Source organism: Xenopus laevis, chromosome 5L (genome assembly GCF_017654675.1).
Source record: "Xenopus laevis strain J_2021 chromosome 5L, Xenopus_laevis_v10.1, whole genome shotgun sequence".
In the NCBI taxonomy this organism is placed as follows: domain Eukaryota; kingdom Metazoa; phylum Chordata; class Amphibia; order Anura; family Pipidae; genus Xenopus; species Xenopus laevis.
In genome coordinates, this window is record NC_054379.1 from 100,356,494 (window position 1) to 100,372,463 (window position 15,970).

Below are 15,970 nucleotides of genomic sequence, written 5' to 3' on the forward strand. Positions count from 1 at the left end.
GTAGTGGGATAAGGTCCCACATTTCTGATAAACCTAGATAAAATGGTGTTTGTTAATTATACTCATCTACCTAGACCAGGGGTCCCCAACCTTTTTTACCCGTGAGCCACATTCAAATGTAAAAAGAGTAGGGGAGCAACACAAGAAAGTTAAAAAGTCCCTTGGGGTGCCAAATAAGGGCTGTGATTGGCTACTTGGTAGCCCCTATGTGAACTGGCAGCCTACAAGAGGCTCTACTTGGCACTATACTTAGTTGTTATGCAATTAAAACTTGCTCCCAAGCTTGGAATTCAAAAATTAGCACCTGCTTTGAGGACACGGAGAGCAACATCAAAGGGGTTGGAGAGCAACATGTTGCTCACGAGCTACTGGTTGGGGATCACTGACCTAGACTGTTGCATTATAGAACATTTACTGTGTCTTTTTTGAATGCACTGTGTCTTTCTATGGATTTGAACTATTTTTAAAGAAAGCTATTCTCAGTAAACAACTAATCCAATAATTTACTGTGGGTAGATCTGATGGCATTAAACATCATAAATTATTGTAAACTTTACAGGGAAATAAAGGCGAAACTGGGCCACCTGGCAAAGCAAGCCCTGCTGGAATGAAGGTACAGGTTATAATTTTATATACCATATTTATTAAAAATTATAAAGATGTAAACATTCATCACCAATGTTTAGTAAGCTGGAATGAATGGCTAAATGAGGTTCAGTATTCAGTATCATGTTGCTACTGTACTTAGCTAATGATAAAAATATACAGAACTGATATAATAATAAAAACCTATCTTCAGTTAAAGATTTCTCTATATCACGCCATTGAGCTTCCGTGAGATAAGCCTTGAGCTATTTATCATAAAACTGAATTGCACCCATATTCTGTACTTTAAAGAGTGACATCATGAGAAATCCTGAACTTAAATACTACGAGTTCTGTTTATTAAGGAGGTTGCACTAAATGACATGGGTTCAGGTTTCATAAACAGTGTCCTATAAATGTTAGTCATGTAAGTACCTCCCATGGGCGTCCGCACATAGGGGCAAGGGGGCACTTGTTACCCCCGGACGCGCCTTCATTGTGTGTAGCAGAGAGAGGAAGGAGGAGGAGTGAGCAGGGGAGACGCATTTTAGGACATCCTCAGGCAAAATCGCTGTCCTGTATGCAATCTCCTATGCCAGAGGGATGCAACTTCACCTCGTTTTTCACTCACTCCTCCTCAAAGGCAGATGTCACACCTCTGTCCTGGGTCCTCGCTCCTCCCTCCTCAGCCATCAGCTATTACTACTCACTCCTCAGCCATCAGCTCCTCAATCCTCCCTCCCTCCTGGCATAGCAGATGAAGCAGATCTGGGTCTGTCCCTTAGAAAAAGAGTTGAGATTATGATTTGTCTTAAATATCTTGTTCAACAAATTAAAAATGTTTCACTAAATTGTTAAATACTTTCAAGATCTCTGTTTTGCTGTTTTTTTATGGGAGAACTGCTCAAATGAAACCCTTAAGGTTCAGTGTAACTGCCTCAAGATTATTATTACTGAAACCCACAAAATGACTGGATATGCATTTACAACTCCTGCTATATTCAACTGAAATTAGAAATTCAATTGTCAGTGAATATTCATAATGGGACCTTTCCTTTGGTTGGCAATAAAAAAAACCTTGTATACTTTACCCGTATAGCACCTTTCCCAATCACTCACATTTGTTTATATACATTTGAAATGAATCGAAAACAGACCCAATCCATTTATTCCCAAAGGATCTACTGTAACTATATAGATCCTTTAGGAAAGATCTATATAGCACCCCCAGAGGTAAACTAACATTTGGCAGCATTAATAATGACATAAAGTTGAAAATGACCTGCTACTCTGAAATGGTGTCAATAGAAAACTTACATTTATAACACACCTAAAGTGCTGACAGCACAATCTCATCTTTGGCTGAAATCAGGACAAATGGCAGAATCAGTAATTGCCTCACTATAAAGCAAAATGATTCACTAACTCAATGTCTGTTCTAAATGTGAACTTTGTGGACTTGCCTCCCTAGATACTGCAACTTTAAGGTGACCCACCATTGCTACAAGACTTTACCTTTCTTCCCCTATCCCACTTTCTATACTTGGACCCAGCCTTTTGCAATTTTGGAAAACTATATATAGATTGTCCAACTACCACTGGCAGAACTACCGGGGAGCAGGGGGTAGGATTGGACTAGGGCCCGCACCCCCTCAGGGCCCCCCGGCAGCTCGCACTCCACTGAAGCTGGCCAGAAAATTGCATGCAGAGGGGGGTGGGGGTTAGGGCTCCGGCTGCACGTCCCACCGCCCGCTAGTTATGTTACCGCCAACAACCCTTATTTAAGGCGTACAATCATTCTGAATTTTATCTTACCGTTCATGATATTTACCGCCTGAAGGAACAATCTTTAAGGCCACATTGAACTGTCCATCTATGCAATCCTAGCTGCAGCCTGTAAAATGTTTGCTACTTGTGGATGAACATACAGTATTTAGAAAGCTCTTCTTTTGCTTATTTTGTAAAATATAATCTGTTTAATGGTGACTTTGCATTTTAAATCCAAAATTGCATACAGCATAGATTAATCACTATCCTAAAGTAAAATTACCCATCATTGTTGAAATTATTACTAATGTTTGCATCTAACTATTGGTGAGTATCATATCTTTTATATCAGTTATGTTCTCATACAGTCTTCACTGTCCTCTATTAACTAGGGAGAAAAGGGTGAAATGGGCATTCCAGGGCAACAAGGCTATACAGGGATACCAGGACTCATGGGTCCAAAGGTAACATTCAGCATGACAATTAAATGTTCTTTTTTTAAAGCAGTGCTTCATGTAATTGGGCTTCAAACTGTAAGGGGGTTAATTATCAAAATCCAAAATTTTCTGATGTTTTAAATAAAAAAAAAGTCCAACCAAACTAGAATCCATGATTTGCCCTTATTTATCAATAAAAAAAATCAAAAACATTGGATCGGGAAATATCACTACTTTTTGAAAGCTGTGACTACTTGAAAACCGTGACTTTTTCAGATTGTCACGTAAAAAATCAAAATTGCCATTGACTTCTAAAGGACCTCAAAAGGTTGAAGATGGAGTAGTTTCAGATTCTGACTTTTTGCAGCCTCGAAAATTTTAGATTTTTTTTTTTTCGAGTTTGTAGCATTTGGACTTTAATAAATAACTCCCTTAATGTTATAGGGCATAAAAGTAAAGATAACTGATCTGGGGCTGGGGGAATAAAGACATTCTGATAAGAAGCACTGATTGATCTGCAGTTTGCTTATTCCCCAAATGGAACCTTAAAAATGTTAGTTCCATGAAAGGTGTTCCTAAGGAAGTCTCTTAAATAATAAAACAGAAAATAAAGTTGTCATAGATGCTCACACACAAACTGTTAAGCAAATATTGCTCATTTATAAAGATTTAGTACAGATAAATCACATATGATATGCCACAGCACCACTGATTCCTGCAAATAAAATATGAATCGATTGCTCTTTAACAAAAATGTTAAATCATGGTACTTCTATGAGCCTTGTAAAATCCTTTGCTTCCATCAGAAAATTATTATGTACCTTTATGTATACACCTGGCATATGCACGCTGTAGAAATTACATCATATATTTATTTTGTTATAATAAGTGAATTTTTAATATATTTTTTTCAGGGCGACAAAGGGAATCTGGGCGAAAGAGGGATGCAGGTATATCTATAAATGTCATGCAAATGACTGATGAAATAATAATTCAATAATGAAAACTAGTTCTTTTATATTTACCAAACTTAATTTATTCAGTGCGTTTAAGGAGAACATTTAAAAGGGCATGTAAAGGCAAAAAAAATTAAATCCAATTTTTACTTTCTTTAATAAAAAAAAAACCTATCTCCAATATACTTTAATTAAAAAAGTGTACTGTTTTAAAGAAACCTGACTGTATGAAGTGTGATTCTCCCTTCATTTACTGCTGTGGATAGGAATTGTCAGACGGTCTCTAACTGCTGGGCAGGAAAACAATCATACTTATGAACAGCAGGGGGAGCCCCTGTCTTACTTCCCAGCCATGCAGAACTCAAGCAGTTCTTTTTTAAACACCCATACCTATGAGCCTTGTAAAATCCTTTGCTTCCATCAGAAATATAAACAAGCTTTTGTCATGATGCAAAGCTTGCCTCAATAACAGTCTCCACAAAATGGCACCTGTCTGCTTGATGTTTTTGTGAATTCCAAGACTAAAAAAGCAAGCTTTGAATATTTTTTATAGTGCAAGTAAAGTTTATTTTGTTTGACCAGCATCATAAAGTAGGATTTGGAATTATTTCTCAAAGTGATGGTCCAATTTAATGCCATGCACTTAGCATTTATGATTTTTCTTTAAAGGAAAACTATACCCCTCAAACAATGTATGTTTCAATAAAAATAAATAAAACAGCTCATATGTGTTTGAATGCCTTCCCGTTGACACCAATGTAATTATGACTAAGAAATTCAAATATATAAATGCAATGCAAGATACACTGTTATACAGTAGATGCTTGAGTGAATGATCACAAAGTCAATGCCATGCAATCTAGATAGGGGGCATCAGCTTTTCTCTTGTATGATCTTAAAGGGGACCCGTCACCCAAAAAAAATAATCCAAATCCTATGTTATCATGTTAGTCAAGCAAAATGAACTTTAATTACACTGTATAAATTATTTGAATCTTGTTTCCATCAGTCTGAGAACTCATCATAATAGCAAGCAGGCAGGAGCCATTTTGTGGACACTGTTATTAAGACAAGCCTTGCATCATCTATGAATCTTGTTTGTGCACCAGAATGGAGGACACAATGTCCATCCCCATGCTCTGGCTACACAATTAAATGGTTAATAGAACTGGGGGAATGTGGGGAGTGTGGTGGCATCTAGGAAGTGCTGAATGGAAAGTGAAAGTAATTGCTTGCCCCGCCTCTATGCATAGAGGAGGGGCAGGCAATATTTGATTGACAGCTGAGATTTTTACAACAGCTATAAATGCTTTAATAAAAAAAAAGAGTTTGGATTCCATGATTATTTTGAAAAGGACTTTTAATATACAGCTTTTTATGCCTGGGTGACAGGTCCACTTTAATGGACTTGGTGGCAAATTAATCTCTGAAAATCTCTTGGACTGCCAAGAGAATTTAACAATTAAAAGCTATTTTTGCTTTTCAAGTAAAGACAATTATAAGACAATTGAAGTATTGGCACAGATTGTGAAATTGATAATATGATATCAGAACTGACTATGAGAAAAGCGTTTTGTTTTCTGAAATAAAACATATCTCGCTAATGATATTTCAGTTAACACCACAAAGGACTTCAACACCATCAGCAAAATAGATTTCTCTTGCTCTAAGTTTGTTTTTAAGATTCCCATTTGGGAAAAAGCCAAACATTCCACCCTACTAGTACATTTCCTGAAGGGACAGATTATTTACTCTAACCCTTATTACATCTTTACACACAATAGTTTCCATCCCCTGAGCTTCTGATGTTAGAAAGGAGGCTGTGAGGCATCAAACTCCAGAATCTCTGGAATTTGTGAAGTGAATGCATTCAGATGATGATGCACACATGATTAGCTATTGAAGATATTTCAATGCTTTAAATACATCTCTTTGTTTAACATGAGGCCAATAAATAGGGCTTGTAATGAGTGCAATTAGCTTATTAAATAAATATGGGGAAATGTAATAAAGAGTCTTTCAGAGAAAAAAAATAAGCAGAATGTATCCACTGTTCTCTGGTAGTGCCTAGCTAGTCATTAGTCACTGGAAAAAACACTTTTATCTGTAAGTTATATACTGGTATTGTTTTTTGTGACAGAAAGACCATGCCACCCTCAAATAAGATTTTTTGGAAAAAGTGTTACAGGCAAATAATTTTCAGTGTAATAACGATGACATATTAATCCATTGCAAAATTCTTGATTTTGCAAATTTTAAATTAGTGCTTGTATTTGAAAATATACAGTACATTAATAGTGATTGTCTGGGGGTTCAGTTCTTTGTCAGTGCAAGATGGGACAATAAGCATCTCACTAGGGCTCCTATGGTCTAAATGCATAATAGATAAAAATACATTTGTTATGCATGGGGACATTCCTCTCTGCATCATCCAGGAAAGCTGCAGTGTTTGGAAAGAAAATACTCTGAATGGATTTTGATATTGTAATAGGTTTTTGGTAAACCTCAATTTTACTATTATAACACTGCCCTCAATAACAACAAACATCTTTATCTGGTTATACTGTATGTATCATAACAGCTTTATTGCAGCTTATAGCAGTCATCATTTTATATAATTTTACCACTTTTCCTTAAATTGTTTTTCTGATACAACTTTAAAGGGTCACAAAGGAGAACATGGTTCCTCTGGCATGCCAGGATTAAAGGTAGGATATACATTAATCATTTCATTAATAATCATGTAAAGAATGATATGACATTGTTACTAGCAAAATAATGGAAAGAAGATATATTCCTCCTCCCAGAATGCAGGATGAATTCTTGCTTGTTTATTTCCACTAACAAATAAGCAAGAGTTTGTCCTGCTGCACTTGGCCTGTGTGCCAGTAAGTGGCTTTTCTATTATTTGGTAGAGTGTCAGGCTATACGATTTATTGAGAAGGTAAGGGTGTGAGCATCACCTTGTTTGTCCCAGTAAGCTGTCTATAGCTGTGGGGCTGGAGCTGCTTGGAGAGCTAAAAAAAAACACTTGTGACTATCCCCCCCAAATGAAATAAAAGGCACTAAATTTGCCCAGTAGGAGTAACCCATAGCAGCCAATAAGATATTTGCTTTTAAACAGGTGACCAGTGAATTCTACCTGCTGTATGGTTGCTATAAGTTACTGCTTCTTGGCAAACTAAATCCTTTTATTACATAACCCTGTAAGTGTAATTTTGCTTTTTATTGTGTTAAAAGGCACAAGTGTGCTACAAGTATAGTCACCTACAGCCACCAGTTAAAAGATAGCATACACTAGCCACCTATTTAATAGCAGGAATACTATTAGTTGCTATTTGTAAATGTTGTGCCTTTTATTACATACGTAGGTACCAATATTATTATACAACTATGTCACTGCATTAGGAATAAAGTTCAACAAATATTTTTTAAAAATATGGAAAATACTTTTATAGTCATATGAAAAAGCAAAAACGACTTGCTACTACCTAGATTATACTAATAATAAATACTCGAAAGTAAACCTTTTTTTTTTTTGACTATAGACTATAGGTTATAAGTAAGACCAATGTTTTTCTGCTTATGTCTGAAAAATTTGCAAAACGCATTGAAGTCAATGGGCGTCCTAATAATTTTGACGCGTGTCAATTTTTACTCGCGTGCCTATTCTGATGCATGCCCATATTTTTTTGACATGGCAGATTTTTAGCTGGCAAATTTTTGCTGCAGTTTCCCAAATGTATTTGCCGGCGGCAAAACACGGAAAATTCGCTGCAAATTTGCGCCTGGCAAATTTATGTGCCCATCACTAATTGGCAATCATCATGCTGTCTAAAGAGGAGTGGTTTTTAATACAATATGTTCAATTGTGCAGAACAACAATAACCCACAATAACCATTCAGTCATTACCTTGTTTTTCAAGTCCTATCTAGAATAAGAAAAGCACATTTCTCATTGTAAATACTCCAAACTGCTTCTCCATTCACTATAATGCTAATCGGTTGGACTTGCAAGGTATACTTACTGTATGTATGTATTATCTGGATCAGTAAGTGTTTCCGACTGATAATCACCTGACCATGAGTGCACCATGTGGGTCCAAGTGATTCCCATTCAAATGAAGGACAGGACAGTGCTACATGTTTTACTTACAATGCCCTGAGCTGAAAATTGCATGGACAGCAAAGCATTCCAATTCACCTTGTGTGTCCATGAACTTATGAGCATTTTAACCTATTGTACATAGTGAATAATTCACAAAGACTGTCAACATGAGAGGTAATATATGGCCTGCAATAGATCTGGTGATACATGTGATTCAGATGCATTATGTTTGACCAGTTTAAGATTTATACTAATACACATCAAGTAATAACCCTACTTTTTCCATTTTCTCAAGGGTGAACATGGAGTCACTGGTTCTAAAGGAGAGGTAACCTTTTTTTATAAGTGAAAGAAGGCTGAAGTTTATCATGTGACTAACATTGTCCTGAGAATGGAAAAAAAATCTGCATATTAACGGGTTAACCCACTAATAACTAACTGGAGCCTTGGCAAATGATACGCCCTTACAGGTTAGAAATATCAATAAAACAATGATAGCTGTACACATCGGAATTAAGTTCAAGTAAGGAGGAAAGCATGTTCTGGGTATTCAATTCTATTGTAATATGTTTTTAGAATAACTGAATAAAATTATATGGTTATAAAATGCATATATATTGTAATGTTAATGTTAATTTCAGAAAGGAGAAATTGGTGAGCATGGACATCGGGGAATAACTGGACCAAGAGGAGAACCTGGCAATATGGGATTAATTGGTGCCCCTGGCCCTAGAGGTATGAGTGGTGAAAGAGGGACACAAGGGCTACCTGGACCAAAAGGACAGCAGGTAATTTATTCAACTTAGTTGCTTCAAATACTATAGGGAGTCACTTTTGTATTACAACTACAGTTATTAAATCATTTTTTTCCAGGGTAAAGAACAATCTGAAGCTTTTATAAGGCAAATCTGCCTGGATGTTTTGAAAGGTATGTTTATACAATGGATTACAGTAGTATACTAAGCATAACTAAGCTAGCAAAATTCCATATTGGTTGTAAATGTTCTTTAGTAGTCATATTAGCTTAAGAGCCCTTGTCTGGTAAACCACAGGCTCCTATCATTTCAAGTAATAGATCCTAAATCTGTATAAATAAGGAAAATCAGAGAAAAGGCAAAAATAAGAGACTGTAATCATTTTTCTATTGCTTTTTTTTTGCTGACAGCTCAGTTACCATCCTTAATTCAAAATGATATACGGCAAAACTGTAATCAGTGTAAGACTCAGGAAGGGTCTCCTGGACTCCCCGGTCCCCCAGGGCCAGTAGGCCCAGAAGGTACAAGAGGTCACCCTGGATTACCAGGAAGAAATGGTTTTTCCGGTCTTGTGGGGCAACCAGGTCTTCCAGGTATCCCAGGAACTAAAGGTAGGTTTTATACAAACACAACATATTCTTTAGTCTTGGAATTTCTGGAGCTTAATATTTGGATGCACAAAATCAACATACACACACGCATATACTATTGCCCTTTCAGTTAGAAAGTACTCATGGCTGCATTGCAACATGTTCATTCAAAGTGTGCACTGATAAAAATGAAATACCTAAAACTGTAGATAACTGGACACAAGTAAAAAAAAAATATTATCAAGAAATGTTGAGAAGAAAAACACAGGCAAACAGATGGAAAGGACATTAGCAGAGGAAAGGAATAATAAAGCTGGAACAAATAATCTGTATTTTACACATTTAACAACAACCCCCTCATTAGCTAGTTATTTTCTGCTGTCGAACAATTCATGAGCTGAAGAGAATTGGCTGAATCCTTTCTCCCGGCATGTGATTTGTATCAGTTTGCAGGGTTTGGATGAGTGTATGTGCCGAGCAAGGCATTGCTGAGCACTCCAATACTGCTTTGATAAATGTCAATTCATTAAAAATATTCCTGAAAGTGAGGAAGGTTTTTTTAATCAATTTTTTTGAGCTTAATTTAAAATAACTTTTAGCTGTATTTCATAGTCACTTGCAAATTTGAAGCTCAGTTCTTATAGTTAATAAATATTCATTTATTTCTAGAAAATAAACTTGCTGCTCATTTATGGATTTATAGCCAATGCCTGCTGAGCACTACTAACAAATAATATTTTATATCAACAGTTATTTTTCACTCTATACTGCTTATTTTATTAAGTCGTTTAGAAGATGATAATCTGCTTTTGATCAAAAGTGCCTTGATCATACAGCGGCTCTGACTTTACGTTAGAGTAATAACTATGGTACACTGATAAGAAGTTTGGTATCTGGCGACCATATGTGTTTTTAAATAGATTAAAAAAAGTAGAAACAAAAAAGGAAAATCTGGCACCAAATGGTTTCTGTCTTTAGAGACACCATCTTTGTACCTAATAATTGAAATGTCTTCTATAATGTTGCTCCTCCTGATGAAAACAGATAAAGCTCTTGGGTGCAATGTTAGACCACTTATCATTTAAGTGAGTGTATTCATTATCTGTAATAAGTATTAATACTTTACATTCCAGCATTGTAGTTGAGCAATTGAAACTCCAATGTTTATGTTTATTGCAACTTTGGAGCAGCTCTTCATTTGCAGTGTAGCCTGTTGCTGCAGTCTGAAATAATTGATCTTGTCTGCTATTAAAAGGGAGGAATTTGCAAAGAAATGGGCAAGGTTTGGACGGATCAGAAGTGTGTAAAGTGAGTAAAACAGGGATGCAGAGCTGGCTTACCATGTGAGTGCCAGGAGTCCTTAAAATGGAGCTAAAGTCTAAAATAGAATAATGCTAGTAATGCTATATTTTGTATACTAAACATAAAAATGAAATTACGGCACCAGAAGCCTAATTAAACAAATTATGCTTTCAAAGTTGGCCACAGGGGGCTGTCATCTTGCAACTATGTTGAACCATCTTTGCAAGACCAAAATCTTGCACATGCTCAGTCTGGTCTGGGCTTCTGTTGGGAGGCTAAGCTTAGGGATCGTCATGAATTATCAAAATAGCACAAATAATGTCAGTCAAATAATCTGCCATAGAAGCCAATACAGCAAGACTGGTTAATAAACAGAATATGCAGACCCCCTGCAATTTGAAAGTATGTTTGTTTCCCTGCAGAGCAGCTAGGGACCATCTGCAGCAGTCAGATCAAGTAAAATAAAGGGGGAATTTCACTTCAATTTCAATCAGTCAAGTTTCTTATAAAAATGGTACACGTTTTTTTAATTTAAGTATTTATTTTTCATTAAAGAGAGTAAAAATTAGATTTTTTTTCCATTATTGCCTTTACATCCCCTTTAATTGGAGGCTAGCCTATCAACAGAATTGTTGGCCTCTGGGTGTGTGAACAATGACAATTGAATAGCAGACTGAGGATTGATAAAGCCAAGAAAAGCATTCTACCACTTTGCAGGAACAACATGGCCAAACTGGATGCCATAAAGTACCAACTTGACTCCCCCCGGACACCCATGATAGGTGCCCTACTAATAGGTTGCCATGAATACTGTAAGGCTACGGTCACAGTGGAACTAACAGGCAAAAATATCTTTGGACAAGGTACTCCTGTTCGCACCGAACCTGAGCACCAGGCCCGTACTGGCAATCTTTGGGTTCTGGCAAATGCCAGAGGGGCTGCTATAAGGTGCCATAGAAAGACAGTATTTAGTGGGCTGGTGGGGGCTGTTTGGGCCTCTGTGTAGCCTGATTCGGCCTCTGTGTATCTGAAATGCCAGGGCCTATTTTAATTCTCAGTCCGGACCTGCTGAGCACCCCTGCTTGCATATATTTAAAGAAGATGTAGTGGGGGGGAGGTTTTCATGCTGAAGCTGAGCCCACAGTCCTGGCCCCCCTTTCCCCAAGGCCTCCCGCGACTGAGGGGTCTGCTACCTCTATAGTTACTCCACTGGGTGTGAACATAGGCTAGACATAACTGGTAATGTGCTGGGGCTTTAGCGGCAGCTATTAAGGTCACATCTTGTAAGTAGTCAGAAAAAAATGTGTAGCCCATAGACTTCGATGCATTTCGGCGAATTTTGACCGTCTCGCGAATTTTCTGCAAAGCAAAATGGGTCACATTCGCCCATCACTACAGGAAAGTTGGTCATGTGACTCTATTCTTAGTTGATACAAGTGTAATTTCTAATAATAGTGCAATACTTAGGAACCATTTTACATTTTAATACCTTTTGTGTGTATGGACTTTACTGTTTTCCTCTCTTTTAAAATATTAATTTCTTTTGTATATCATTTGCACTGTTTTTAAATCTAGGGCTTCCAGGCAAACCAGGTGCAAAGGGAAATAAAGGTGACATTGAGCCAGGACCACAGGGTTCCCCAGGTGTTCCAGGTAATTTACAAGCTCAGGTGCTTCAGAATAACTAACACATTACAATTCAGCTCCACTATGGCACTAGTGTAAGGCTTTTGGACTTGTTTAAACTTTTGATCCACAGAGACGTCTACCATGAGCAGGCCTAGACCGTCAATCTGTGGGTTCTGGCAAATGCCAGAGGGACTGCTTAAGTTGCCATAGACTGGCAACTTATTGGGCTGGTGGGGGGGCTGTTTGGCTCTCTAATGTGAGCTGTTTGAGCCACTGTGTATCAGAAATGCCAGGGCCTATTTTGAATCTCAGTCCAGAACTGACCATGAGAACAGCAGGGCCAGGAGATAAAAAATGGTGCAACCAAATTATCATAGGGGGTATGGTATAGGAAAAATGCTTAATAATGGAAGAATAAAGTAAGTAGAATAAAGAGAATAAAGAGGTTGAGTGAGGAGAGGAGGAATTATAGTTTGGAAAGTGGGTCCATGGTGTAAGGTTTTTTGGTGGGCCCCTGGTATCCCAGTACGACACTTGCTGCATATGCCCACATCATTAGGAGGGAGTTTAAGAAATGGGCCTATAATGACAGGAGTGCGGGGTGGGCTCCAAAACCAAGTATCTCCCAGGAAATGCAGGGGAGTTAACATGTATGGATCCTTAAATTAAAGTCACCCAAAATTCATGGAGCATACTAGGTTGCAAAAGCAGGGACAATCGCCTGTGAATCTACCTAAAGCTACATCCCTGCACAAGTAATCTATTCCTGGTTAAGTTAGGAGAAAACAACCTGACCCAGAGGAAAAATGTTTTTTAACTTCTGAAATTAAGTAATCTTTTTTTTTGTTTAGTCTTTAATATCTTTGTAATTAATGTTCAAGCAAGCCCATATACGAATAATAAAAAAAGTACTTCACATTGATTTCTATGACCCTTAACTCCTCCCCCTTTTTATTCTCTTTCTTTCTCTCTATTTTAATTTTATTACAGGTATTCATTTCCTTATTCCCTTTTCAATAATGAAGAGAATTTACACACTCAGATTCTGTCCTTTGAAAAAGTATTTATTTATTTTTTTTCATGAATTTCCCAAAAGTTTATTTAGTTGAGTGTCCAAACCTCAGTAAAAATTAACGTTAAAAATATTGGAGAGACAAAGGAAAAAGTTGGAGGCCAACAGTACAGTGCTTTGCATTCAAGCACATCAGCAGTGAAATTCCATTGTTTTCTTCTGCCATGCCCAACACACAGCTTGTTCCCCTATTCTTGATACATAGAAAAACTATAGCTAAAGGGGGTATGTAGTTGACTGGTTTGCCCTTGTAGCCATAAAAGTAACAGTACTCTCCTTTGCTTATTTTTGTGACAAGCAAAAGGACACAAACACCTGTAGGCAACTCAGGACATGCACAGCAGTAAAGATAGAGTTTATCTCAAAATAGCTCTGTGGAGCTGTATGTTAATTTTGATTTTTGATTACTTCAAAAAAGTATTTTGAGATAAAGCCAGTGAAATTGACTAAGTTTAACCTATATCATACTGTATATGGCTATTGACATGTTTAGCAGAACAGTGGGATCTACCATTTTAATACCATAAATCCTTAATTATATCTTCTTACCTATTTAAGGACCTGCAGGTCTACCTGGTGTAGGCAAAGATGGGCGAACTGGACCCCTGGGGCCTCCTGGTAGAGAAGGAGATCGTGGGCCTCCTGGCACTCAAGGTCCCCCTGGTGATGCAGGAATATGTGATCCATCTTTGTGTTATGGTGCAGTCATGAGAAGAGATCCATTTAGAAAAGGACCAAATTATTAGTGAACATCAGAAGAAGCATGACTATGTGTTTTTCAGTCTTTCATGCCTCAGGAAATTTACTAGTTGTCAATTAAAAAGGAACACGAGTACCTCTGTTTTTGTTAATGAAATGTTTGCTTTTTAAGGAGAAACTGTCTTTAAATCTGAAATAATAATGTTTCTCAATTAAAAGTATATGTCTTTTTACATTGATGTCCTTAATATGTACCTGTATTTATCTATCTGTAAAATTTTACAGATGTAATTAACTGTGAAATTGTTTCACAAAATGCTTCATTACATCATGTGTGTAATTAGATTTCCTGGAATGTTAATGCCAACATGCTTACTTTCTACGAGAAGGTTTATAAAACGTGTCTTGATCATTTCTGATTAAAGGGATAGTTCACCTTTAAATTCAAGCATGTTGTGGACAATAGTATTCTAAGACAATATGTAATTAGGCTTTGTGTTTTTATCTATTGTCTTTTTTTAAATTATGTACAGGCATGGGGTTTATTATCCGGAATGCTTGGTACTTGGGGTTTTCCAGATAATGGGTTTTTCCATAATTTTGATCACCCTACCTTAAGTCTACTAAAAAAAAACATTTCATATAAACCCCATAGGATTGTTTTGCCACCAATATGGATTTATATAGCTTAGTTTCCATCAAGTAGAAGGTTTATTCATGCAGAGAAAAAAAATAAATGAAAAATAAGAATTATTGGCTTAAAATAGACTCCTAAGGAGATGGTATTCCTGTTATTTGCAACCTTTCTGAATATTGTATTTCCAGATGAGAGGTCCTATACCAGTACTTTTTTTACTAAAGACTTGGGGTTTAAACTGCTATGTAGTTTCTAAAGCTTAATTAACTTACAACCATGCAGTCGTTGGAAATTTAAGGTCTGAGCAGAAAGAAAGCCAATTAAAATGGTAAGAATACCAATACAATTGAAGCCTGATGTCAAATCTTTTTTTCATTACTGGTGTCATTGATCCCGTCAATCAGACATCAATTTCAGTTGCAACCTGGAAAAAAGAATTGAAAAGCTAATAATTCAAAAAGCATACACAATAAAAAAAAGGTGAACTTCCCCTTTAAAATCACTATTTTTTTATGGCAACCTACAATGTATTGTACATGAAAGACAGTCTTTTCTTCTAGGATTAAAATATTTTAAAGATATTTCATGGTGTCTTTGCTTTGTATGATCAATATATTTTCATTTGCTAGTCACAGAACGGCATCAGAACTCCATTCTAATGTGAATCTCTCTATCTATACATGAGTCTTGCATAGCATAGCTTTTTTGCCAATGAAAATGTTATAAACACAATTTTCCTTTAATATTTTAAATGTGTGAAGGCAATGTGGATAGCTGCTACTGCTTAGATATGCCAGCATCAGCCTTTATCAATATAACATCAACTTACCTTGAACTCTGATGGGACCATTTAGATATTTTTGATATATTGTATGCAAAGTCAGGACAATGTTGACTCCTATGACTGTACTGTCAATATTTGCAAAGTCTTATTAAATCTGTATATTTATAAACACAGCAATTGACATATCTTAAGAATTTCACAGTTATTTTGTTGTCGATAGTTGCTATCTGTACCTTCTCCTTAGAAATAATAAATAGTTTCATGGCCATTTTAATATGGTTTTGCAATTGCTACTTTTTTATTATTATTATTTAATTATATTTAAACCAATACTTGTCAAATAAACAGGGGGTGGATATTGTCAATTTAAAAGTTAAAATAGGAATATTTTATTGTATGGTTTGAGTTAAAGGAGAATTAAAGTGTAACTAAAGAAGTAAGCTAGAAATGTACATTTCTGTACCAGCCCAATGTAATCACAGTCCTTTAACAGTACAGATCTGTGTCTCCAATGATGCCCCAGTAGCTCCCCATCTTGTTTTATATAGATTCACTGCACATGCTCTGTGCTGCTGTCACTTATTGAGCTGAGGGACAAGTTCAAGTTATGCAATACACATAGAATATAAATGTCTCACAATATAAGGCT

General features: G+C 36.5%; 1 protein-coding gene across 1 annotated transcript in view; it reads left to right on the plus strand.

Annotated features, from left to right (window-relative positions):
* The window catches only part of col21a1.L (collagen, type XXI, alpha 1 L homeolog), a 93,501-nt gene extending 78,383 nt beyond the window's left edge, over positions 1–15,118 (plus strand). Inside the window, 10 exon segments of the mRNA NM_001094389.1 lie at positions 560–613; positions 2,745–2,816; positions 3,704–3,739; positions 6,409–6,453; positions 8,149–8,181; positions 8,495–8,641; positions 8,727–8,781; positions 9,019–9,219; positions 12,076–12,153; positions 13,760–15,118. Of these exon segments, the coding sequence (NP_001087858.1) occupies positions 560–613; positions 2,745–2,816; positions 3,704–3,739; positions 6,409–6,453; positions 8,149–8,181; positions 8,495–8,641; positions 8,727–8,781; positions 9,019–9,219; positions 12,076–12,153; positions 13,760–13,947 (909 nt within the window). The 3' untranslated portion in view covers positions 13,948–15,118.
* Positions 15,119–15,970: the final 852 nt, after the last annotated feature.